Source organism: Oncorhynchus nerka, linkage group LG4 (assembly GCF_034236695.1).
Source record: "Oncorhynchus nerka isolate Pitt River linkage group LG4, Oner_Uvic_2.0, whole genome shotgun sequence".
NCBI lineage: Eukaryota > Metazoa > Chordata > Actinopteri > Salmoniformes > Salmonidae > Oncorhynchus > Oncorhynchus nerka.
In genome coordinates this window covers 91,075,624-91,102,302 of record NC_088399.1, presented here as the reverse complement: position 1 = coordinate 91,102,302, position 26,679 = coordinate 91,075,624, and the positions used below count along the sequence as shown (strand labels likewise).

Genomic DNA, 26,679 nt, shown 5'->3' with positions numbered 1-26,679 from the left:
GTGTCGGCATGCTTCAGTCCTGCTGGGTAAAGGTGTCGGCATGCTTCAGTCCTGCTGGGTAAAGGTGTCGGCATGCTTCAGTCCTGCTGGGTAAAGGTGTCGGCATGCTTCAGTCCTGCTGGGTAAAGACGTCGGCATGTTTCAGTCCTGCTGGGTAAAGGTGTCGGCATGCTTCAGTCCTGCTGGGTAAAGGTGTCGGCATGCTTCAGTCCTGCTGGGTAAAGGTGTCGGCATGCTTCAGTCCTGCTGGGTAAAGACGTCGGCATGCTTCAGTCCTGCTGGGTAAAGGTGTCGGCATGCTTCAGTCCTGCTGGGTAAAGGTGTCGGCATGCTTCAGTCCTGCTGGGTAAAGGTGTCGGCATGCTTCAGTCCTGCTGGGTAAAGGTGTCGGCATGTTTCAGTCCTGCTGGGTAAAGGTGTCGGCATGCTTCAGTCCTGCTGGGTAAAGGTGTCGGCATGCTTCAGTTCTGCTGGGTAAAGGCGCCAAGCAGACCTCAGCTAGCCGAACCGAACAAGTGTGCTCACATACTCTTTTAAAAGACTTGGACGAAGGCGCGTAGACTTTGGCCTTCCAAACTTTAGCTGGCCTCGAGCAAAAACATGTTGTGGGCCCAAACAAAAAAACCCTCACCGAAGTCCAAAATGAACAAAAAATGTCATCATAATATATGCACAAACTCTTCTGAAACTGTTTTGCCTGGGAAGCATGCGGGCCCCTTAAAGGGATGGAAGGACAGGACAGGGAGGGAGAGATGGGGGACGAATAGATGAATGGATACCATAGAATAGATAGAATCATCCCATTCGGTTGGAACAAAGGGGTCAATTGTTGGAAGCGTCATTAGCACCATTAGTGTGACCCGGCCACCACTGACAGGTCTGATGGGACCGTTGACACGTGTCATCAGGTCATCAGCGTGTGATGGAGCAATGAGACGATAGCCTCATAGTGGGTCTTTTTACACACACTCACACCTACAAACACACACGCACACACGCACGCACGCAAACACACACACACACACACACACACACACACACACCTACCTGCCTCCACACAAAGTTACACGAACACAAAGTTACCTCCTCCTTAAAGAGGTCTGGTCAATATTTACCCAACCACCATTAGGAGCTCCAAGTACCCTGGCCGGGCCCGCCGCAACAGCAAAGCTTGCTGGGTAAACAGAGGGTGTATATGGGAAATACATGAGCAGTATGCGTCTGGCATCGCCTGAGAGGACCCAGTGACAGAAAGAAGGGAGCACAAAGTGTCTGTTTACGTCCCAAATGGCACCCTATTCCCTTTATAGTGCACTACTTTTAACAAAGAGCCCATCGCGATCTGGTAAAAGTAGTGCACTGTATAGGGTATAGGGTGCCGGTTAGGACACAGACCTGACATGTACCTGTTGAGTGTCCAGACTGGTCCCTGTGGCTTTCTGCCTTCAACAGGTACTGTATTAGCCATCTCTATGGACTGAGATTGAGAGAGGGGAACTGCAAACAGAGATCTCCTTGTGTTCTATGTCCATTCGCTGCAACTTTCCCACACAAAGTCACACCACAGGAAGTAGTAGGGACTACGGAGAAAGCAACATGGACCTTCTAGTCCAGGACTTTGACATTTTCTAAAGGCTAACTGGCTGCTGTATCTGGTAGCACGTGTTCCCAATCAAAGGTACATGTGTGTGTGAGAGAAATAGAATGTAGCAGGATTGTTTGTTCCCATGTTTCAATAATGGACATCCTGTATAACCTGTACCTCAGCACAATGACTCTGTACCGGTACCCCCTGTATAATGTCGTCACATCGACTCTGTACCGGTACCCCCTGTATAATGTCTTCACATCGACTCTGTACCGGTACCCCCTGTATAAAGTCTTCACATCGACTCTGTACCGGTACCCCCTGTATAAAGTCTTCACATCGACTCTGTACCTGTACCCCCTGTATAAAGTCTTCACATCGACTCTGTACCTGTACCCCCTGTATAAAGTCTTCACATCGACTCTGTACCGGTACCCCCTGTATATAGTCTTCACATCGACTCTGTACCGGTACCCCCTGTATAATGTCTTCACATCGACTCTGTACCGGTACCCCCTGTATAAAGTCTTCACATCGACTCTGTACCTGTACCCCCTGTATAATGTCTTCACATCGACTCTGTACCAGTACCCCCTGTATAAAGTCTTCACATCGACTCTGTACCTGTACCCCCTGTATAAAGTCTTCACATCGACTCTGTACCGGTACCCCCTGTATAAAACCTCCACATCGACTCTGTACCTGTACCCCCTGTATAAAGTCTTCACATCGACTCTGTACCGGTACCCCCTGTATAAAGTCTTCACATCGACTCGGTACCTGGTCTTCGACTCAGGGTCTACACCCAGGGTCTTCACTCAGGGTCTTCAGCCAGGGTCTACACCCAGGGTCTACACCCAGGGTCTTCACTCAGGGTCTACACCCAGGGTCTTCACTCAGGGTCTTCACTCAGGGTCTTCACTCAGGGTCTGGGTTGAATGGAATTCCTCTCTACTCTCATCCCTTTCCCCCTCTCTATACCTCTCCATCTGTCTTTATATGTCTCTCTCTCTCTATCTCTGTGTCTCTCTGTCTCTCTCTCTCCCTCTCTGTCTCGCTCTCTCCCTCTCTGTCTCCCTGTCTCTGTCCACTGAGACATTCATCTTACTCGGGTGGATGGATGGGGTATAATTCTGGGGTCATACCTTTGATCATTCAGACGAAGAGACAGAGAAGAGACCTCTGTGTGACCCTAGCCCTATAAGTCTATGCACTACTTAGGGCATAGGTTGCCATTTGAGAGGCAGTGCCTCTCCTTGTTCAGGCAGTGTTCGGCGGTCGACGTCACCGACCTTCTAGCCATCACTGATCCATTTTTAATTTTCCATTGGTTTTGTCTTGTCTTCCTTCACACCTGGTTCCAATCCCATCAATTACATGTTGTGTATTTAACCCTCTGTTTCCCCTCATGTCCTTGTCGGAGATTGTTTTGATTGTATGAGATGTGCTATTTAGTGTTGGTGCGCGACGGGTTTTGTACCCACTTTGTTATTTTGTACATTTTGGAGTTTTGTCAGCATTTATTAAAGAACTCCGTATATACCAAGTTCGTTCTCCTGCGCCTGACTTCCCTGCCACCAACACGCACCCCCCTTACAGGCAAGTCTCTCTGTTGTTGTAACTGGAAGGCGTATGTATGGGTCCCGTTTTCCAGCCCTGTCAGTGAACCTTGTGGGTTGTGTGTCTATAGAGGGGGATGGGGGAGGGACAGAGAGAGAGAGAGATTTTCCCTCAGATTACACAGACCCACAAAGAATTATGAAACAAATCCCATATCTATTGGGTGAAATACCACAGTTTGCCATCGCAGCAGCAGCAAGATTTATACAACAAATACAACCCATATTTATGTACATTTATTTTCCCTTTTGTACATAGCCATAATATGACATTCGAAATGTCTCTATTTGGAACATTTGTGAGTGTAATGAGAGACCCATGAATGAAAATGCTGGAAAGGGAGGAACAAGCTGTCACTGCATTACTGCCTTTTTGGGCTGTTTCTTTCTTTCTTGCCTCTCTTCCCTTGAGGACCTGAAGTGACACCCATGTCCTGGGACGTCTGTTTTTACTTGCAGCATCACACCTCATGACAGCTCAGTCCCCTACTTCATGGCTTTAGTTTTTTATTTTGTTGTTTCTGGCCCCAGCCCTGTTGGCTGAGCTCTGGTCAAAAGTAGTGCACTACATAGGGAATAGGGTGCCATTTGGGACGCATATAACCATGGCTTTCCTGTGACATTTCTGGCCATAGCGCCGCTGCCTAAGTGGTTGGATCTAGCCTTCTCCCACATCATTGGCCCTTTGCTTGCCAGGCTTCTGTTTATCACATGGTTGGGTTTGGAGGGCGCTCTGTGAGTAAGCTGAGACATGCACAGTCAGGACTGATTTGGTCTGAGTCGTTATTATTGCTGCAGGGTCACATAAGGAGAGGACTGACTGGGTCTGCATCCCAAATCGAACCCTATTACTTATATACAGTGCACTACTTTTGCACCTGGTCAAAAGTAGTATAGGGTGCAATTTGGGACACTAACAGAGAATAGGGTCATTCATATACACTAGTCACCAAACGTAAGAAAACAGACTGAGAAAGGCATGAAGGGGAGGGGGGAATACTTGAACATGTCCAATAGGAAACATCTGTTTTTGTTTTCCACTGCAAAACGTTTTACTACTGTGTGCTCTAATGAATGTGACCCAGCTATGATAGTCAGGAGAGATGTGCAGGTTTAGAGTCACAGTGACTCAGCGACTACATTATCAACTCATAGGACATACAGGGTGAATATACAGTATGTGGGGCTAGCATTTGTTAGTCTGGGTATCAGTCTGTTTGTGCCATCTTGCCACTACTTGGTAGCCTGGGTACCAGTCTGTTTGTGCCATCATGCCACTACTTGGTAGCCTGGGTACCAGTCTGTTTGTGCCATCATGCCACTACTTGGTAGCCTGGGTACCAGTCTGTTTGTGCCATCATGCCACTACTTGGTAGCCTGGGTACCAGTCTGTTTGTGCCATCATGCCACTACTTGTAGGCCTGGGTACCAGTCTGTTTGTGCCATCATGCCACTCGTTGGCATGACAACATGAAACAAACTGACTGGTATACAGGTTCAGCATTTGTAGGGCTAACACTGTTGGAACTGTCATGAACCTGTTGTCATGTCTTGTTTCTTCCCGCCTCGCCCCTGGTGTGGACAGGTGGTGACCCCGACAGGAGTGGGACAGTCCTATGCCTACAGCGCTGGTCAGCATAACCAACAGGACCTCTATGACGTTCCTCCAATGAGACCACAGGGGGTAGGTGTCTCACTCAAGTACACACGGTCTATAGCAATGCCTATTTCAATCCATCAGGACTATTCCAATATGGAACCTTTCACCGTATGCAATTAGCTACTGTATATGAAACGCAGCTGTGCAGAGACATGGCCAAACACTATAAAGAGAACAGGAAGCCATTTCAGACACAGCCTCTGTGTTTCACATAGCTAATTCTGCCTTGTAAATGTAATGTCATCTATGGTATCCTGATTTGGGAATGTCTCCATGTTTTCCAGGTGTATGACATTCCTCCTGGGAAACTGATGGGCTCACACTCTCCCGGACAACATGGGAATGCTCGTCCCCAAGGAGGAATCTATGATATTCCTCCATCCACTCAAATGGACCCTCGGAAACAAGGGGTTTACGATATCCCTCCCTCCACACAAGGGGTATGTCTGGGACCACTCATACTACACACAGAAACACTGCCCACATGGAGAGACAGCATACAGAAGGCCTGTAGGAAGCGGTAGCCGTTTAAGTCCGGAGAATGTTACTATGCGTTTATTGATACAGGTCCTAGTTTTCCTCTTAATTGCCTGGTAATAAATGAATAATATGTCAAATGATCATATTTATGACTTCTTTGCAGTTCCCTAAATGAAAGTGTTGCCTGCCAAAATAGCGTTCTCTCTCGCAGGGAAAGTCAATGAATAAATGATTACTTCTCTTGGGCTATGTACCAAATGGCAACCAATTCCCTATATAGTGCATACTTTTGACCAGGGCCAATAGGGATGTGGTAGAAAGGAGTGGCCAAAAGTAGTGCACTATGTAGGGAATAGGGTGCCATTTGAGACATGACCTGGGTTGTCTCATATTAACTTCTGGGCCTGTCCAGGACCAGTCAAGGCTTAGTGACATCATAATAGCCAGTGTTCCAGGCCTATCCAGGGCCAGCAGGCTTAATGACATCATAATAGCTAGTGTTCCAAGCCTGTCCAGGACCAGTCAAGGCTTAGTGACATCATAATAGCCAGTGTTCCAGGCCTATCCAGGACCAGCAGGCTTAATGACATCATAATAGCTAGTGTTCCAGGCCTGTCCAGGACCAGCAGGCTTAATGACATCATAATAGCCAGTGTTCCAGGCCTGTCCAGGGCCAGCAGGCTTAATGACATCATAATAGCTAGTGTTCCAGGCCTATCCAGGACCAGCAGGCTGAGTGACATCATAATAGCCAGTATTCCAGGCCTATCCAGGACCAGCAGGCTTAATGACATCATAATAGCCAGTGTTCCAGGCCTATCCAGGGCCAGCAGGCTTAATGACATCATAATAGCTAGTGTTCCAGGCCTATCCAGGGCCAGCAGGCTTAATGACATCATAATAGCCAGTGTTCCAGGCCTATCCAGGACCAGCAGGCTTAATGACATCATAATAGCTAGTGTTCCAGGCCTATCCAGGGCCAGCAGGCTTAATGACATCATAATAGCCAGTGTTCCAGGCCTATCCAGGACCAGTCAAGGCTTAGTGACATCATAATAGCTAGTGTTCCAGGCCTAGCAGGCTTAATGACATCATAATAGCCAGTGTTCCAGGCCTATCCAGGACCAGCAAGCTTAATGACACCATAATAGCTAGTGTTCCAGGCCTATCCAGGACCAGTCAATGCTTAGTGACATCATAATAGCTAGTGTTCCAGGCCTGTCCAGGGCCAGCAGGCTTAATGACATCATAATAGCCAGTGTTCCAGGCCTATCCAGGACCAGCAGGCTTAATGACATCATAATAGCTAGTGTTCCAGGCCTATCCAGGACCAGCAGGCTTAATGACATCATAATAGCTAGTGTTCCAGGCCTATCCAGGACCAGCAGGCTTAATGACATCATAATAGCTAGTGTTCCAGGCCTGTCCAGGGCCAGCAGGCTTAATGACATCATAATAGCCAGTGTTCCAGGCCTATCCAGGACCAGCAGGCTTAATGACATCATAATAGCTAGTGTTCCAGGCCTATCCAGGACCAGCAGGCTTAATGACATCATAATAGCTAGTGTTCCAGGCCTGTCCAGGACCAGCAGGCTTAATGACATCATAATAGCTAGTGTTCCAGGCCTGTCCAGGGCCAGCAGGCTTAATGACATCATAATAGCTAGTGTTCCAGGCCTGTCCAGGCCCAGCAGGCTTAATGACATCATAATAGCTAGTGTTCCAGGCCTGTCCAGGCCCAGCAGGCTTAATGACATCATAATAGCTAGTGTTCCAGGCCTATCCAGGACCAGCAGGCTTAATGACATCATAATAGCTAGTGTTCCAGGCCTATCCAGGGCCAGCAGGCTTAATGACATCATAATAGCTAGTGTTCCAGGCCTGTCCAGGACCAGTCAATGCTTACTGACATCAGTTGCTTTGTAATAACCAGCGTTCCAGGACCAGTCAAGGTTTAGGGACATCAGTTGCTTTGTAATAACCAGCGTTCCAGGACCAGTCAAGGTTTAGGGACATCAGTTGCTTTGTAATAACCAGCGTTCCAGGACCAGTCAAGGTTTAGGGACATCAGTTGCTTTGTAATAACCAGCGTTCCAGGACCAGTCAAGGTTTAGGGACATCAGTTGCTTTGTAATAACCAGCGTTCCAGGACCAGTCAAGGTTTAGTGACATCAGTTGCTTTGTAATAACCAGCGTTCCAGGACCAGTCAAGGTTTAGTGACATCAGTTGCTTTGTAATAACCAGCGTTCCAGGACCAGTCAAGGTTTAGTGACATCAGTTGCTTTGTAATAACCAGCGTTCCAGGACCAGTCAAGGTTTAGGGACATCAGTTGCTTTGTAATAACCAGCGTTCCAGGACCAGTCAAGGTTTAGGGACATCAGTTGCTTTGTAATAACCAGCGTTCCAGGACCAGTCAAGGTTTAGGGACATCAGTTGCTTTGTAATAACCAGCGTTCCAGGACCAGTCAAGGTTTAGTGACATCAGTTGCTTTGTAATAACCAGCGTTCCAGGACCAGTCAAGGTTTAGGGACATCAGTTGCTTTGTAATAACCAGCGTTCCAGGACCAGTCAAGGCTTAGGGACATCAGTTGCTTTGTAATAACCAGCGTTCCAGGACCAGTCAAGGCTTAGGGACATCAGTTGCTTTGTAATAACCAGCGTTCCAGGACCAGTCAAGGTTTAGGGACATCAGTTGCTTTGTAATAACCAGCGTTCCAGGACCAGTCAAGGTTTAGTGACATCAGTTGCTTTGTAATAACCAGCGTTCCAGGACCAGTCAAGGTTTAGGGACATCAGTTGCTTTGTAATAACCAGCGTTCCAGGACCAGTCAAGGCTTAGGGACATCAGTTGCTTTGTAATAACCAGCGTTCCAGGACCAGTCAAGGCTTAGGGACATCAGTTGCTTTGTAATAACCAGCGTTCCAGGACCAGTCAAGGTTTAGGGACATCAGTTGCTTTGTAATAACCAGCGTTCCAGGACCAGTCAAGGTTTAGGGACATCAGTTGCTTTGTAATAACCAGCGTTCCAGGACCAGTCAAGGTTTAGGGACATCAGTTGCTTTGTAATAACCAGCGTTCCAGGACCAGTCAAGGTTTAGGGACATCAGTTGCTTTGTAATAACCAGCGTTCCAGGACCAGTCAAGGTTTAGGGACATCAGTTGCTTTGTAATAACCAGCGTTCCAGGACCAGTCAAGGTTTAGGGACATCAGTTGCTTTGTAATAACCAGCGTTCCAGGACCAGTCAAGGTTTAGGGACATCAGTTGCTTTGTAATAACCAGCGTTCCAGGACCAGTCAAGGTTTAGGGACATCAGTTGCTTTGTAATAACCAGCGTTCCAGGACCAGTCAAGGTTTAGGGACATCAGTTGCTTTGTAATAACCAGCGTTCCAGGACCAGTCAAGGTTTAGGGACATCAGTTGCTTTGTAATAACCAGCGTTCCAGGACCAGTCAAGGTTTAGGGACATCAGTTGCTTTGTAATAACCAGCGTTCCAGGACCAGTCAAGGTTTAGGGACATCAGTTGCTTTGTAATAACCAGCGTTCCAGGACCAGTCAAGGTTTAGGGACATCAGTTGCTTTGTAATAACCAGCGTTCCAGGACCAGTCAAGGTTTAGGGACATCAGTTGCTTTGTAATAACCAGCGTTCCAGGACCAGTCAAGGTTTAGGGACATCAGTTGCTTTGTAATAACCAGCGTTCCAGGACCAGTCAAGGTTTAGGGACATCAGTTGCTTTGTAATAACCAGCGTTCCAGGACCAGTCAAGGTTTAGGGACATCAGTTGCTTTGTAATAACCAGCGTTCCAGGACCAGTCAAGGTTTAGGGACATCAGTTGCTTTGTAATAACCAGCGTTCCAGGACCAGTCAAGGTTTAGGGACATCAGTTGCTTTGTAATAACCAGCGTTCCAGGACCAGTCAAGGTTTAGGGACATCAGTTGCTTTGTAATAACCAGCGTTCCAGGACCAGTCAAGGTTTAGGGACATCAGTTGCTTTGTAATAACCAGCGTTCCAGGACCAGTCAAGGTTTAGGGACATCAGTTGCTTTGTAATAACCAGCGTTCCAGGACCAGTCAAGGTTTAGGGACATCAGTTGCTTTGTAATAACCAGCGTTCCAGGACCAGTCAAGGTTTAGGGACATCAGTTGCTTTGTAATAACCAGCGTTCCAGGACCAGTCAAGGTTTAGGGACATCAGTTGCTTTGTAATAACCAGCGTTCCAGGACCAGTCAAGGTTTAGGGACATCAGTTGCTTTGTAATAACCAGCGTTCCAGGACCAGTCAAGGTTTAGGGACATCAGTTGCTTTGTAATAACCAGCGTTCCAGGACCAGTCAAGGTTTAGGGACATCAGTTGCTTTGTAATAACCAGCGTTCCAGGACCAGTCAAGGTTTAGGGACATCAGTTGCTTTGTAATAACCAGCGTTCCAGGACCAGTCAAGGTTTAGGGACATCAGTTGCTTTGTAATAACCAGCGTTCCAGGACCAGTCAAGGTTTAGGGACATCAGTTGCTTTGTAATAACCAGCGTTCCAGGACCAGTCAAGGTTTAGGGACATCAGTTGCTTTGTAATAACCAGCGTTCCAGGACCAGTCAAGGTTTAGGGACATCAGTTGCTTTGTAATAACATTAAATAAGTGGGAACTCGTTATTTGTGTTTCTCCTAATTACATTTTGGGTTCAGGAGTGGATTTCAAGGCTGAGTGAAATCACTTACAGCTCACTCATTTTATTTATACAACTCCACTTTAATGCTGCATGATATGTACTGTACCTCACAATCCTTATTCCACTCTGTCAGGACTATACTGGTTTTAAAGGTCTAGCTGTTTATTGCTTATAGTGCTTGTCATATTCAAGTTGATATGGAGTTATCATGGGGGAAGAAATAGAGGAATAGACAGACACCATATTTAGATTAACACATATAGAATCAACAGAAACTAAACAGTACTTTCAGTTCCTCAATATCTGACGAAAATATTGTGATGCAAAGTGTGCTTGTCATTGATATGGGTAAGCTGTGTGTCTGTAACTATGATATTGATATGGGTAAGCTGTATGTCTGTAACTATGATATTGATATGGGTAAGCTGTGTGTCTGTAACTATGACATTGATATGGGTAATCTGTATGTCTGTAACTATGATATTGATATGGGTAATCTGTGTGTCTGTAACTATGATATTGATATGGGTAAGCTGTGTGTCTAACTATGATATTGATATGGGTAATCTGTATGTCTGTAACTATGATATTGATATGGGTAAGCTGTGTGTCTAACTATGATATTGATATGGGTAAGCTGTGTGTCTGTAACTATGATATTGATATGGGTAAGCTATGTGTCTGTAACTATGATATTGATATGGGTAAGCTGTGTGTCTGTAACTATGATATTGATATGGGTAAGCTGTGTGTCTGTAACTATGACATTGATATGGGTAATCTGTATGTCTGTAACTATGATATTGATATGGGTAAGCTGTGTGTCTGTAACTATGATATTGATATGGGTAAGCTGTGTGTCTGTAACTATGATATTGATATGGGTAAGCTGTGTGTCTGTAACTATGATATTGATATGGGTAAGCTGTGTGTCTGTAGCTATGAGGCATCGTTGGTTGAATCGCTTTCTACTGCCCTCCTTACCGTAGTCTGAGGCACTCAACAAATGTTTGTCTTGTCCCCACAGGTGTACTCTGTGCCTCCCTGCTGGAACACCCCAGCCCTCCAGGAGGGGAACTACGATTTCCCCCAGCCTCTCAAACAACACAAACAACAGGAGGGCATCTACGACGTACCCCCTCCCACCTTTACCAAGCCCTCAGCCTCCCTGTCCCCCCAGTCCAACTATGACTTCCCCCCCAGTTCCCAGCCAATTGGCCCCCACCACCTCCAACGCCCCGTCGCCAATGACAACGAGGGAATCTACGACGTGCCGCCCCCCTCCCACCAGCTCTCTGGGGCGGGGCCTCGGGGGGACCTGTATGACATCCCCAGGGGGATGCAGCAGCCCCCCTCCCAGCACCGCTCCACCCCCCAGGAGAGGGACAGGGGGAAGGGCCAAGGCGTATATGACATCCCCCCTGCTCTGGGGGACGTGGCGGATGGGGTGAATCGCCTGTCCTTCTCCAGTACGGGCTCCACACACAGTTCCATGTCAACCTCCTCCACCTCCACGGTCTCCAGTGCTGAGGGCCGGCTGGCCCTGGATGTGGACCAGGCCGTCCAGAGGCTGTGCCGCCAGCAGCAGGCGGTAGAGGCCTCAGTCGGGGCCCTGCAGAGCCTGGCCTCTTCCCCCCACTGGAGGACTTACCCTTTCATGGAGCGCCATACCAACGAGGTGCGCACCGTGCTAGACCGGGTGCGGGCAGCCCTGGGAGACTTTGTGGTGTTTGGGAGGGGTGCTGCGGCCAACGCCACTGCCCTGTCAGACCCCAGCCTGCACAGTAAGCTAAGGAGGCAGCTGGGGAGGCTGGAGGACTCCCAGCAGATCATCCTGCAGACCTACCAGAGCCTGGAGAACTGCGGCTGGGCCCTCAACACCGTGACCATCTCCAGCGCCTCCAAGCACCAGATCAAGAGTGACGACCTGGATCGCTTTGTCATGGTGTCCAGGACGGTGCCCGACGACGCCAAGCAGCTGGCCTCCTCCGTGGGGGGTAATGCTGAGCTGCTTTTTAGACGAGCACCCACCATGAACGGGTCCTCCTACCCCAGGGGTGGTACGCCCGAGGAGGCCGTCATCCACCCTCTAACCTCTCCACCCTCAGATAGTGATAACTACAGGGGCCACACCAAGCCCTTTCCTGTGCCCTCCAGCCAAGACAAAGGCAACATGAACAATAGTGAGAAGTGTGTTAAGAGCTGGATGGAGGACTATGACTACGTCCATCTGCAGGTATGACTGACTCTGACTCTAGCCCGACTCACCACTTGGATGTTACATTTACATTACATTTTGGTAATTTAACAGATGCTCTAATCCAGAGCAACGTACAGTCAAACATTCAACTTAGGGTAGCTAGTTAAGACAAAAAAGGTAGCTACAAAGGCTTGCGAAAGTATTCACCCCCCTTAGCATTTTTCCTATTTTGTTGCCTTACAACCTGGAATTAAATTTTGATTTTGGGAGGGGTTGTATAATTTCATTTACACAACATTCCTACCACTTTGAAGATGCTAAATATTTTGGGGGGGTGAAACAAACAAGAAATAAGGCAAAAAACAGAAAACTTGAGAGTGTATAACTAGTCTATTGGGGTATGTCTCTATAAGCTTGGCACATCTAGCCACTGGGATTTTTGCCCATTCTTCAAGGCAAAACTGCTCCAGCTCCTTCAAGTTGGATGGGTTCCGCTGGTGTACAGCATTCTTTAAGTCATACCACAGATTCTCTATTGGATTGAGGTCTGGGCTTAAATGTTTCCCCTTAAACCACTTGAGTGTTGCTTTAGCAGTATGATTAGGGTCATTGTCCTGCTGGAGGGTGAACCTTTGTCCCAGTCTCAAATCTCTTGAAGAATGAAACAGGTTTCCCTCAAGAATTTCCCTGTATTTAACACCATCCATCATTTCTTAAATTCTGACCAGTTTCCCAGTCCCTGCCGATGAAAAATATCCCCACAGCATGATGCTGCCACCACCATGCTTCACTGTGGGGATGATGTTCTCGGGGTGATGAGAGGTGTTGGGTTTGCGCCAGACAGCGTTTTCCTTGAAAAAAAAAAGAAGCCTAATTTTAGTCTCATCTAATCAGAGTACCTTCTTCCATATGTTTGGGGAGTCTCCCACATGCCTTTTGGCGAACACCAAACGTGTTTGCTTATTTTTTTCTTTAACCTCTTGCTTCTACTCGGGACGCTTGCGTCCCAACTAGAGCTCTGGAAATGCAAATGCGCTACGCTAAATGCTAATAGTATTAGTTAAAACTCAAACGTTCATTAAAATACACATGCAGGGTATCGAATTAAAGCTACACTCGTTGTGAATCCAGGCAACAAGTCAGATTTTTAAAATGCTTTTCGGCGAAAGCATGAGAAGCTATTATCTGATAGCATGTAACACCCCAAAAGACCCGCAGGGGACGTAAACAAAATAATTAGCATTTCGGCGTTACACAAACCGCACAATAAAATAGAAAACATTCATTACCTTTCACCATCTTCTTTGTTGGCACTCCTAGATGTCCCATAAACACTATTGGGTCTTTATTTCGATTAAATCGGTCCATATAAAGCCTAGATATCGTTATATGTAGACTGTGTGATAAACGAAAAAAACATTGTTTCAAAACGTAACGTCATTTTTTAAAATTCAAAAAGTCGACGATAAACTTTCACAAAACACTTCGAAATACGTTTGTAATGCAACTTTAGGTAGTAAACGTTAATAAGCGATAAAATTCATCAGGAGGCGATGTAAAGATCATTAGCTGTCCGTCTGGAAAAATGTCCGGCTAGAAACTCAACGAAAATATCCGGTCCTAGACCTGAGGAAATACGGTGCCCTGCATGTGTTTGACCAAGAAAAAACTCGAAGGGAAATGACAAGACTCTAGACACCGTGTGGAAGCTGTAGGTACTGCAACCTCAGTCAATTAATTGTGGTTCACCTTTATCAATGGGTTCAAGTAGCGCATGGATATATTTTCCCATTTTCAGTGATCAGTTTTTCCTGTGCTTTTCTATGTAAATGCCGTTCTGGTAAAGCCACAGCAGTGATTTAACCAGTTTTATAAACGTCTGAGTGTTTTCTATCCACACAGACTAAGCAAATGCATATACTATATTCCTGGCATGAGTAGCAGGGCGCTGAAATGTTGCGCGATTTTTAACAGAATGTTCAAAAAAGTAGAGGGTAGAAGGAAGAGGTTTTAAGCAATGGCTTTTTTCTGGCAACTCTTCCATAAAGCCCAAATCTGTGGAATGTACGGCTTAAAGTGGTCCTATGGACAGAAACTTCAATCTCCTCTGCGGAGCTTTGCAGCTCCTTCAGGGTTATCTTTGGTCTCTTTGTTGCCCCTCTGATTGATGCCCTCCTTGCCTGGTCTGTGAGTTTTGGTGGGCGGCCCTCTCTTGGCAGGTTTGTTGTGGTGCCATATTTTTTCCATTTTTTAATAATGGATTTAATGGTGCTCCGTGGGATGTTCAAAGTTTCTGATCTTTTTTTATAACCCAACCCTGATCTGTACTTCTCAACAACTTTGTCCCTGACCTGTTTGGAGAGCTCCTTTTTTCTTCATGGTGCCGCTTGCTTGGTGGTGCCACTTGCTTAGTGGTGTTGCAGACTCTGGAGCCTTTCAGAACAGGTGTATATCTACTGAGATCATGTGACAGATCATGTGACACTTAGATTGCACACAGGTGGGCTTTATTTAACTAATTATGTGACTTCTGAAGGTAATTGGTTGCACCAGATCTTATTTAGGGGCTTCATAACAAAGGGGGTGAATACATATGCACACACCACCTTTCCTTTCTAATTGTTTTGGGAATTCTTTTAAACAAGTAATTTTTTTCATTTCACTTCACCAATTGGGACTATTTTGTGTCTGTCCATTACATGAAATCCAAATAAAAATCCATTTAAATTACAGGTTGTTATGCAACAAAATAGAAAAAACGCCAAGGGGGTGAATACTTTTGCAAGGCATTGTAGGTAAGATGTTAGCCACTCATGTCAAGACATGATCCCTGATGTATGTATGAGAGCTTGGATGTGAAATTCCTTTACAGCTTCTAAGGTGTGTTGCTGCCTTATTGACCCTTGGTAGGTTGACCCTTATTGACCCATGGAAGGTTGACCCTTATTGACCCTTGGATGATCTGGTGGTATTCAGGATGTGTGTGCTAGCTGCTGACAGTGTAGAGGTAGTCAGGCTGTATCAGCCTATTGGGTTGTACCATCTGGTGGTATTCAGGATGTGTGTGCTAGCTGCTGACAGTGTAGAGGTAGTCAGGCTGTATCAGCCTATTGGGTTGTACCATCTGGTGGTATTCAGGATGTGTGTGCTAGCTGCTGACAGTGTAGAGGTAGTCAGGCTGTATCAGCCTATTGGGTTGTACCATCTGGTGGTATTCAGGATGTGTGTGCTAGCTGCTGACAGTATAGAGGTAGTCAGGCTGTATCAGCCTATTGGGTTGTACCATCTGGTGGTATTCAGGATGTGTGTGCTAGCTGCTGACAGTGTAGAGGTAGTCAGGCTGTATCAGCCTATTGGGTTGTACCATCTGGTGGTATTCAGGATGTGTGTGCTAGCTGCTTACAGTATAGAGGTAGTCAGGCTGTATCAGCCTATTGGGTTGTACCATCTGGTGGTATTCAGGATGTGTGTGCTAGCTGCTGACAGTGTAGAGGTAGTCAGGCTGTATCAGCCTATTGGGTTGTACCATCTGGTGGTATTCAGGATGTGTGTGCTAGCTGCTGACAGTATAGAGGTAGTCAGGCTGTATCAGCCTATTGGGTTGTACCATCTGGTGGTATTCAGGATGTGTGTGCTAGCTGCTGACAGTGTAGAGGTAGTCAGGCTGTATCAGCCTATTGGGTTGTACCATCTGGTGGTATTCAGGATGTGTGTGCTAGCTGCTGACAGTGTAGAGGTAGTCAGGCTGTATCAGCCTATTGGGTTGTACCATCTGGTGGTATTCAGGATGTGTGTGCTAGCTGCTGACAGTGTAGAGGTAGTCAGGCTGTATCAGCCTATTGGGTTGTACCATCTGGTGGTATTCAGGATGTGTGTGCTAGCTGCTGACAGTGTAGAGGTAGTCAGGCTGTATCAGCCTATTGGGTTGTACCATCTGGTGGTATTCAGGATGTGTGTGCTAGCTGCTGACAGTGTAGAGGTAGTCAGGCTGTATCAGCCTATTGGGTTGTACCATCTGGTGGTATTCAGGATGTGTGTGCTAGCTGCTGACAGTGTAGAGGTAGTCAGGCTGTATCAGCCTATTGGGTTGTACCATCTGGTGGTATTCAGGATGTGTGTGCTAGCTGCTGACAGTGTAGAGGTAGTCAGGCTGTATCAGCCTATTGGGTTGTACCATCTGGTGGTATTCAGGATGTGTGTGCTAGCTGCTGACAGTGTAGAGGTAGTCAGGCTGTATCAGCCTATTGGGTTGTACCATCTGGTGGTATTCAGGATGTGTGTGCTAGCTGCTTACAGTATAGAGGTAGTCAGGCTGTATCAGCCTATTGGGTTGTACCATATGTTCATCAAGGAAGAGGCAGATCTTAATCGAGCGGAATGCAAGTAAAGGTTGAATGAGGCTATGTATTTTATAAGTATACATGTACCTACAATCTGTATGTAGATACTCTCTGTGTGCACAGTGCATTCGGAAATTATTCAGATCCCTTGACTTTTTCCACATTTTGTTACGTTACAGCCGTATACTGAAATTGATTAAATTGTTTTTTCCCCCCTCATCAATCTACACACAATACCCCATAATGAATTCATAAAAAATAAAAAATAAAATATCACATTTACATAACAATTCAGACCCTTTACTCAGTACTTTGTTAAAACCTCTTAGCGCCACACGACACGCTAGTGTCCCACCTTGCCAACAAGAAATGCAAATGCACAACGCCAAATGCTAATAGCAATCGTTAAAACTCAAACTTTCATTAAAACACACATGCAGGGTACTCAATTAAAGCTACACTCGTTGTGAATCTAGCCTACGAGTCAGATTTTTAAAATGCTTTTCAGCGAAAGCATGAGAAGCTATTATCTGATAGCATGCAGCACCCCGAAATACCTGAAGGGGACGTAAACAAAAGAATTAGCGTAGCCGGCACTACACAAAACGCAGAAATAAAATATAAAACATTCATTACCTTTGACAAGCTTCTTTGTTGGCACTCCTATATGTCCCATAAACATCACAATTGGGTCTTTTTTTTCCGATTAAATCGGTCCATGTATACCCTAAATGTCCATTTATGAAGACTGTGTGATCCAGGAAAAAACACAGTTTCAAAACGCAACGTCATTTTTTAAAATTAAAAAAGTTGCCTATAAACTTTGACAAAACACTTCAAACTACTTTTGTAATCCAACTTTAGGTATTAGTAAACGTTAATAATTGATCAAATTGATCACGGGGCGATGTGTATTCTATAGCTCCACATCTTGAAATGATGGTCGATATCCTGTCTTCCAAAACATCCTGTCGTGTACCGGATGACATGGAGTGTCTCTTCTTCATTTGACCAAGGAACAACTTCAAGGCAATTGCCAAGACTGGCGACATCGTGTGGAAGCTGTAGGACTTGTATGCTGGGAGCTATCTATTTTCACTTGCCATAGACAATACAGGCAACTGGCGCATTGATATATATATATTTTTTTTGTGATCAGTTTTCCTTGGGCTTTTTCACGGAACACACGTTCTGTTATAGTCACAGCCGCGAATGAACCAGTTTTAGAAACTTCAGAGTGTTTTCTATCCACACATACTAATCATATGTATATACTATATTCCTGGCATGGGTAGCAGGACGTTGAAATGTTGCGCGATTTTTAACAGAATGTTCGAAAAAGTAGGCCTAATGCTTAAGAGGTTTAAAGCACCTTTGGCAGCGATTACAGCCTCGAGTCTTCTTGAGTATGAGCATGTCTCTCTGTACTTTGCTCAGTTCATCTTTCCCTCGATCATAACTAGTCTTCCGGTCCCTGCCGCTGAAAAACATCCCCACAGCATGATGCTGCCCCCGCCATGCTTCAGCTTAGTAGTAGTGCCAGGTTTCCTCCAGACGTGACGCTTGGCATTCAGGCCAAATAGTTCAATCTTGGTTTCATCAGACCATAAAATGTTATTTCAAACTCCAAGTGGGCTGTCATGTGCCTTTTACTGAGGAGTGGCTTCCGTCTGGCTCTACCATAAAGGCCGTCTGGCCACTCTACCATAAAGGTCACCTCCCTGACCAAGGCCCCCTCCCCTGATTGCCGGGCGGCCAGCCGGCCAGCTCTAGGAAGAGTCTTGGTGGTTCCAAACTTCTGCCATTTAAGAATGATGGAGGCCACTGTGTTCTTGAAGACCTTCAATGCTGCAGAACTTTTTTGGTACCTTTCCCCAGATGTGTGCCTCAACACAATCTTGTCTCTGAGCTCTACGGACAATTCCTTCGACCTCATGGCTTGGTTTTTGCTCTGACATGCACTGTCAACTCTGGGACCTTATATAGACAAGTCTGTGCCTTTCCAAATCATGTCCAATCAATTGAATTGACCACAGGTGAACTCCAATCAAATTGTAGAAACATCTCAAGGATGATCATGGAAACAGAATGCACCTGAGCTCAATTTTGATTCTCATAGCAAAGGGTCTGAATACTGAATACTTTATTTAAAAAATATATAAATTAGCAAACATTTCTAAAAACCCGTTTTTGCTTTGTCATTATGGGGTATTGTGTGTAGATTGATGAGGGGAAAAAAATATTTTCTATATTTTAGAATAAGGTTGTAACGTAACACAATGTGGAAAAGAGAAAGGGTCTGAATACTTTGCCGAATGCACTGTAGCTACCCTATGTATGTAGCTACCCTATGTATGTAGCTACCATATGTATGTAGCTACCATATGTATGTAGCTACCCTATGTATGTAGCTACCCTATGTATGTAGCTACCCTATCCTATGTATGTAGCTACCCTATGTATGTAAATACCCTATGTATGTAGCTACCATATGTATGTAGCTACCCTATGTATGTAGCTACCATATGTATGTAGCTACCCTATGTATGTAGCTACCCTATGTATGTAGCTACCCTATGTATATAGCTACCCTATGTATGTAGCTACCCTATGTATGTAGCTACCATATGTATGTAGCTACCATATGTATGTAGCTACCATATGTATGTAGCTACCCTATGTATGTAGCTACCATATGTGTGTAGCTACCCTATGTATGTAGCTACCCTATGTATGTAGCTACCCTATGTATGTAGCTACCATATGTATGTAGTTACCCTAGGTATGTAGTTACCCTAGGTATGTAGCTACCATATGTATGTAGCTACCATATGTATGTAGCTACCCTATGTATGTAGCTACCATATGTATGTAGCTACCATATGTATGTAGCTACCCTATGTATGTAGCTACCATATGTGTGTAGCTACCCTATGTATGTAGCTACCCTATGTATGTAGCTACCCTATGTATGTAGCTACCCTATGTTTGTAGCTACCCTATGTACTGTATGTAGCCACCCTTCTGTTTAAGTCTGCTTTCTTAGTTGAGTTCTCACACTCTTGTTTCTTCTCAGGGAAAAGAGGACTTTGAGCGTCAACAGAAAGAGCTCCTGGAGAAAGAGAACATCATTAAACAGAGCAAGGTGCAGCTGGGACAGGAACAGGTAAAGGTTTTTTTCTCTCTCCTCTTCTCTGTTCTGTTCTGCTTTGTTATTATTTTCTTTTCACCTTTATTTAACCAGGTAGGCTAGTTGAGAACACCTTTATTTAACCAGGTAGGCTAGTTGAGAACACCTTTATTTAAACCAGGTAGGCTAGTTGAGAACAGGTTCTCGTTTGCAACTGCGACCTGGCCAAGATAAAGCATAGCAGTGTGAACAGACAAAACACAGAGTTACACATGGAGTAAACAATAAAAAATAAACAAGTCAATAAAGTCATAGTAGGAAAAAAAAAATCTATATATATTGTGTGCAAAAGGCATGAGGAGTTGGGCAATACATAGGCCATAGAAGTGAATAATTACAATTTAGCAGATTAACACTGGAGTGATAAATGATCAGATGAACATGTGCAGGTAGAGATACTGGTGTGTAAAAGAGCAGAAAAGTAAATAAAATAAAAACAGTATGGGGATGAGGTAGGTAAATTGGGTGGGCTATATACCGATGGACTTATGTACAGCTGCAGCGATTGGTTAGCTGCTCAGATAGCAGATGTTTAAAGTTGGTGAGGGAGATAAAAGTCTCCAACTTCAGAGATGTTTGCAATTCGTTCCAGTCGCAGGCAGCAGAGAACTGGAAGGAAAGGCGGCCAAATTAGGTTTTGGCTTTGGGGATGATCAGTGAGATACACCTGCTGGAGTGCGTGCTACGGGTGGGTGTTGCCATCGTGACCAGTGCACTGAGATAAGGCGGAGCTTTACCTAGCATAGACTTGTAGATGACCTGGAGCCAGTGGGTCTGGCGACGAACATGTAGCGAGGGCCAGCCGACTAGAGCATACAGGTCGCAGTGGTGGGTGGTATAAGGTGCTTTAGTAACAAAACGGATGGCACTGTGATAAACTGCATCCAGTTTGCTGAGTAGAGTATTGGAAGCTATTTTGTAGATGACATCGCCGAAGTCGAGGATCGGTAGGATAGTCAGTTTTACTAGGGTAAGTTTGGCGGCGTCCCACTGGGCAAACAATGGTTGAATCCAAGTTTTTTCCACGTCATTTCAATGAAATTACGCTGAACATAACTTGGAAAAGATGTTGAATTGGCATCTGTGCCCAGTAGGTTCTCTGTTCTGTTCTTCTCTGTTCTGTTCTTCTCTGTTCTGTTCTTCTCTGTTCTGTTCTTCTCTGTTCTGTTCTGTTCTGTTTGTCTCTGTTCTGCTCTGTTCTTCTCTGTTCTGTTCTTCTCTGTTCTGTTCTGTTCTTCTCTGTTCTGGTCTGTTCTTCTCTGTTCTGTTCTTCTCTGTTCAGTTCTTGTTCTTCTCTGTTCTGTTCTTCTCTGTTTTGTACTATTCACATCATTTATGGAACAAACATGATTCAATGAAACACACAGTGGATTACCTTTCTAGCATGGGTTCATAGAAGGTACCTAGAACAAAGCAGCGCCAACATGTACTGCATGAACATCTGTCCCCCTCTGACAGAGCAGCCCACCAGGCAGGCCTCAGGGCACACATACATAGAAGAGGAGATTAACCTTTTCACTCCTGTAATCCTCCATTACTTTAATGTTAATGTTACGCTCTCTATGGAAAAATTATGATAATTCCTTCTGTTTTATACTAATATGATGGAATTGACAGGTAGGATGTATTTTCATCATGTTTATTGTGTACGAGAGATTTCCGTCTCCCGTCTCGCCACAATCCTTAACTAGTTTGTGTAAATATGAAGAAAGAAATATCCACTCTCTTTCAACCTTCACAGATGAACCAGTTCAAGCAATTGGAGCAAGAGGTGATCAAACCAGTGGAGAACGACATCACACAGTGGATCTCCCACCAGCACCCGACAGGCCCCTCCTCCTCCCCGTCAGACACCTCCTCCTCTCCCTCCCCCTCGCTGACAGGAGGCAGGGCCCAGCTGTGTGGGCGGGACCGTCAGCTGCTGGGCTTCTACGCAGAGCAGTGCCAGCAGCACTTTGTCACGTTGCTCAAGGCCGTGGACGCTTTCTTTGGTTGCGTGGGCGCTGGCCAGCCACCCCGCATCTTTGTGGCACACAGCAAGTTTGTCATCCTCAGCACTCACAAACTGGTATTTATTGGGGACACTCTGTCCAGGCAGGCAGCCACGCCCGAGGTGGCCAACCGGGTGATGAACTCTAGCAATGTGCTTTGCGACCTGCTGAAGACTGTGGTGGGAGCCACTAAGACGGCCGCGTTGCACTACCCCAACACCGTCGCAGTTCAGGACATGGTGGACAGAGTCACGGATCTCTCACACCACGCTCAACAGTTCAAAGAACAGCTGCTGCAGATGGCTGCTTTGTGATTGTTTGTGTTGTCACTACCTGATCCCTTCTATTGCACCATAGCATCCTATGTGTATATACCGTATATATCTATATATGTATATTGCTCGTTGTTAAACTTAAGAGTTTTTGGGGGCTGTTCTGTACATATTTGGTTCTATTTTTGTGTAGAATGTTTTTATATACAGTATCAGTCAAAAGTTTGGACACACCTACTCAGTCCAGGGTTTTACATAATTTTTTACTATATTCTACATTGTAGAATAATAGTGAAGACATCAAAACTATGAAATAACACACATGGAATCATGTGTTAAACAAATAAAAAAAACTGTTAAACAAATAAAAATATATTCTATATGTGAGATTCTTCAAAGTAACCACCCTGTGCCTTGATGACAGCTTTGCACACTCTTGGTATTCTCTCAACCAGCTTCATGAGGTAGTCACCTGGAATGCCTTGTTAAAAGTTCATTTGTGGAATTTCTTTCCTTAACCTGTTGCGACGAGCAATCCCGTATCCGGGAGCGTAATTATAGCCTCAAGCTCATTACCATAACGCAACGTTAACTATTCATGAAAATCGCAAATGAAATTAAATAAATATATTGGCTCACAAGCTTAGCCTTTTGTTAACAACACTGTCATCTCAGATTTTCAAAAAATGCTTTTCAACCATAGCTACACAAGCATTTGTGTAAGAGTATTGATAGCTAGCATAGCATTAAGCCTAGCATTCAGCAGGCAACATTTTCACAAAAACAAGAAAAGCATTCAAGTAAAATCATTTACCTTTGAAGAACTTCGAATGTTTTCAATGAGGAGACTCTCAGTTAGATAGCAAATGTTCAGTTTTTCCAAAAAGATTATTTGTGTAGGAGAAATCGCTCCGTTTTGTTCATCACGTTTGGCTAAGAAAAAAACCCGTATCCGGGAGCGTAATTATAGCCTCAAGCTCATTACCATAACGCAACGTTAACTATTCATGAAAATCGCAAATTAAATGAAATAAATATATTGGCTCACAAGCTTAGCCTTTTGTTAACAACACTGTCATCTCAGATTTTCAAAAAATGCTTTTCAACCATAGCTACACAAGCATTTGTGTAAGAGTATTGATAGCTAGCATAGCATTAAGCCTAGCATTCAGCAGGCAACATTTTCACAAAAACAAGAAAAGCATTCAAATAAAATAATTTACCTTTGAAGAACTTTGGATGTTTTCAATGAGGAGACTCTCAGTTAGATAGCAAATGTTCAGTTTTTCCCAAAATATTATTTGTGTAGGAGAAATTGCTAAGAAAACCCCCCGAAAATTCAGTCATTACAACGCGAACTTAACTCCATAATATCGACAGAAACATGGCAAACGTTGTTTAGAATCAATCCTCAAGGTGTTTTTCACATATCTGTTCGATGGTAAGTCACTCGTGGCAGTTTGGTTTCTCCTCTGTTCAAAATGGAAAAATGCACGCACCTGGAGATTACACAATAGTTTTGACGGAGGACACCGAGCGGACACCTGGTAAATGTAGTCTCTTATGGTCAATTTTCCAATGATATGCCTACAAATACGTCATAATGCTGCAAACACCTTGGGGAAAAGACAGAAAGTGTAGGCTCATTCCTTGCACATTCACAGCCATATAAGGAGACATTGGAACACAGCGCCTCAAAAATCTGGCTCACTTCCTGTATGAAATTTCATCTTGGTTTCGCCTGTAGCATTAGTTCTGTGGCACTCACAGACAATATCTTTGCAGTTTTGGAAACGTCAGAGTGTTTTCTTTCCAAAGCTGTCAATTATATGCATAGTCGAGCTTTTCGTGACAAAATATCTTGTTTAAAACGGGAACGTTTTTCATCCAAAAATGAAATACTGCCCCCAGAGGTTCAAGAGGTTAATGCATTTGAGCCAAGGTAGGGGTGGTATACAAAAGATAGCCCTATTTGGTAAAAAAAACAAGTCCATATTATGGCAAGAACAGCTCAAATAAGCACAGAGAAACGACAGTCCATCAGGTTCTCCTCGCTCTTTTGTTTGGGTTTCAACCCTGTGTTTTTGTTAAGTGTTTGTTTCGTCTTCGTCCCCATGTCTTTACACGGCACGCCGTAATTTGGTGCTTAATAATAAATAAATAAATAAACTATTACGCATTCCTGCGTCTGTCTCCCGAGTCATTCGTGCCAACGTGACATCTAGGCTATGTAAGGGCTATTTGACCAAGAAGGAGAGTGATGGAGTGCTGCATCAGATGACCTGGCCTCCACAATCACCTGACCTCAACCCAATTGAGATCGTTTGGGATGAGTTAGACCACAGAGTAAAGGAGAAGCAGCCAATAAATGCTCAGCATATGTGGGAACTCCTTCAAGACTGTTGGAAAAGCATTCCAGGTGTAGCTGGTTGAGAGAATGCCAAGAGTGTGCAAAGCTGTCATCAAAATATAAATATAAAATATATTTAGTTTTGTTTAATACTTTTTTGGTTACTACATGATATGTGTTATGTCATAGTTTTGATGTATTCTACAATGTAGAAAATAGTAAAAAATAAAGAAAAACCCTTGAATGTGTAGGTGTGTCCAAACTTTTGACGGGTACTATATTTAATTATGATATAAATATATAGATGAGATATATGTGTCTTTTTAGGGTGATTTGGACATATTTTCGTAACATTCCCGTTTCATATATTATAAAGCACCTAATGATGATGACATCCTTTGTTTTTTTTACCTGTAGATTGTTGACGCACCCTACTGCTGGAAATGACGCCAGTGCTTTGTGCAAATCGTTTGATGTCGCACTCTTTTGTTGAAAAGGGGGCAGGGCTCTCAACAGACAAAGTAAAGGACTGTTCTTACCCATATGACTGTGTCTTTTTTTATAAAGTGTGTCAACTGCTAGAAGACTAGTGGGCGCCACTTTGTTTTCAGACACTGCACATGACATGACATAACCAAGCCTTGTTAAATCTCACTTATGTTATTACACACACACACACACACACACACACACACACACACACACACACACACACACACACACACACACACCTGTCGGACATGTTTGCCTGGATAACAGTAACTAGATACCTGAATGGCTGGCCTTGTACACAATATTGGCAACAACACTGAAACTCACAGCCAAAGCCTGGTATCTTTCACATTCACCCAGAACTGGGCGCAGTTATTTGAAATGAATTAAATGGATATTACATGACCGGATGGTAAACAGCTCATGTTATGATATAGCAGATCATATGTTAACATCATAACTGATATAGCAGATCATATGTTAATATCATAACTGATATAGCAGATCATATGTTAACATCATAACTGATATAGCAGATCATATGTTAATATCATAACTGATATAGCAGATCATATGTTAACATCATAACTGATATAGCAGATCATATGTTAATATCATAACTGATATAGCAGATCATATGTTAATATCATAACGGATGTATTGCAGATCATATGTTAACATCATAACTGATATAGCAGATCATATGTTAATATCATAACGGATGTATTGCAGATCATATGTTAACATCATAACTGATATAGCAGATCATATGTTAACATCATAACTGATATGGCAGATCATATGTTAACATCATAACTGATATAGCAGATCATATGTTAACATCATAACTGATATAGCAGATCATATGTTAATATCATAACGGATGTATAGCAGATCATATGTTAATATCATAACTGATATAGCAGATCATATGTTAATATCATAACGGATATAGCAGATCATATGTTAATATCATAACTGATATAGCAGATCATATGTTAATATCATAACTGATATAGCAGATCATATGTTAATATCATAACTGATGTATAGCAGATCATATGTTAATATCATAACTGATATGGCAGATCATATGTTAACATCATAACTGATATGGCAGATCATATGTTAACATCAAGATAAGTCGTCTCTTCTCTTTTATCCTCTCGGATGCTCATGTAGCATGGCATGGAGCCAGTGAATAATTAGCTTTTCACGTAGCGTCGACTGGTAAGATGCTTCAGGAGGGTGGTCACGTGTGCTCTGCAAGGCAGAGGTCCTGGGTTGGAGCCTCATTGTAGGCCCTATCAGGAGGAACCATTCCATGTCATATTAAATGAGGATACCACCTAAGCCTCAGAGGGGACGGTGAAAGACAGGGATAAAAGGATTTCATGGTAAGTGGGACAGGGCCAGTGGAAAGGTGCCCATCCATGCCAAATGTTCAGCCTTAGTTAGCCTGTGGAACATCCTTTATGGTGTGGGTGTTAGGGGTTAAATGGGGACTTAATACGTCCTACTGATCTGGGAACTATCTTTAGTTAGCCTGTGGAACATCCTTTATGGCGTGGGGGTTAGGGGTTACAGGGGGACTTAACACGTCCTACTGATCTGGGAACTATCTTTAGTTATCCTGTGGAACATCCTTTATGGCGTGGGTGTTAGGGGTTACAGGGGGACTTAACACGTCCTACTGATCTGGGAACTATCTTTAGTTAGCCTGTGGAACATCCTTTATGGCGTGGGTGTTAGGGGTTACAGGGGGACTTAACACGTCCTACTGATCTGGGAACTATCTTTAGTTAGCCTGTGGAACATCCTAG

The 26,679-nt window shown here is 44.3% G+C and overlaps 1 protein-coding gene across 4 annotated transcripts in view; it reads left to right on the top strand.

Moving 5' to 3' along the window:
• The window catches only part of LOC115116594 (enhancer of filamentation 1-like), an 80,242-nt gene extending 55,334 nt beyond the window's left edge, over positions 1-24,908 (top strand). For all 4 annotated transcript variants that reach the window (XM_065018024.1, XM_065018023.1, XM_065018026.1 and 1 more), the window contains 5 exons: positions 4,793-4,891; positions 5,152-5,307; positions 11,049-12,257; positions 19,638-19,727; positions 21,493-24,908. In XM_065018024.1, the coding sequence (XP_064874096.1) occupies positions 4,793-4,891; positions 5,152-5,307; positions 11,049-12,257; positions 19,638-19,727; positions 21,493-22,056 (2,118 nt within the window). In that variant the 3' untranslated portion in view covers positions 22,057-24,908. The remainder of the gene's footprint in view (positions 1-4,792; positions 4,892-5,151; positions 5,308-11,048; positions 12,258-19,637; positions 19,728-21,492) is intronic.
• The last annotated feature ends 1,771 nt before the right edge of the window (positions 24,909-26,679 follow it).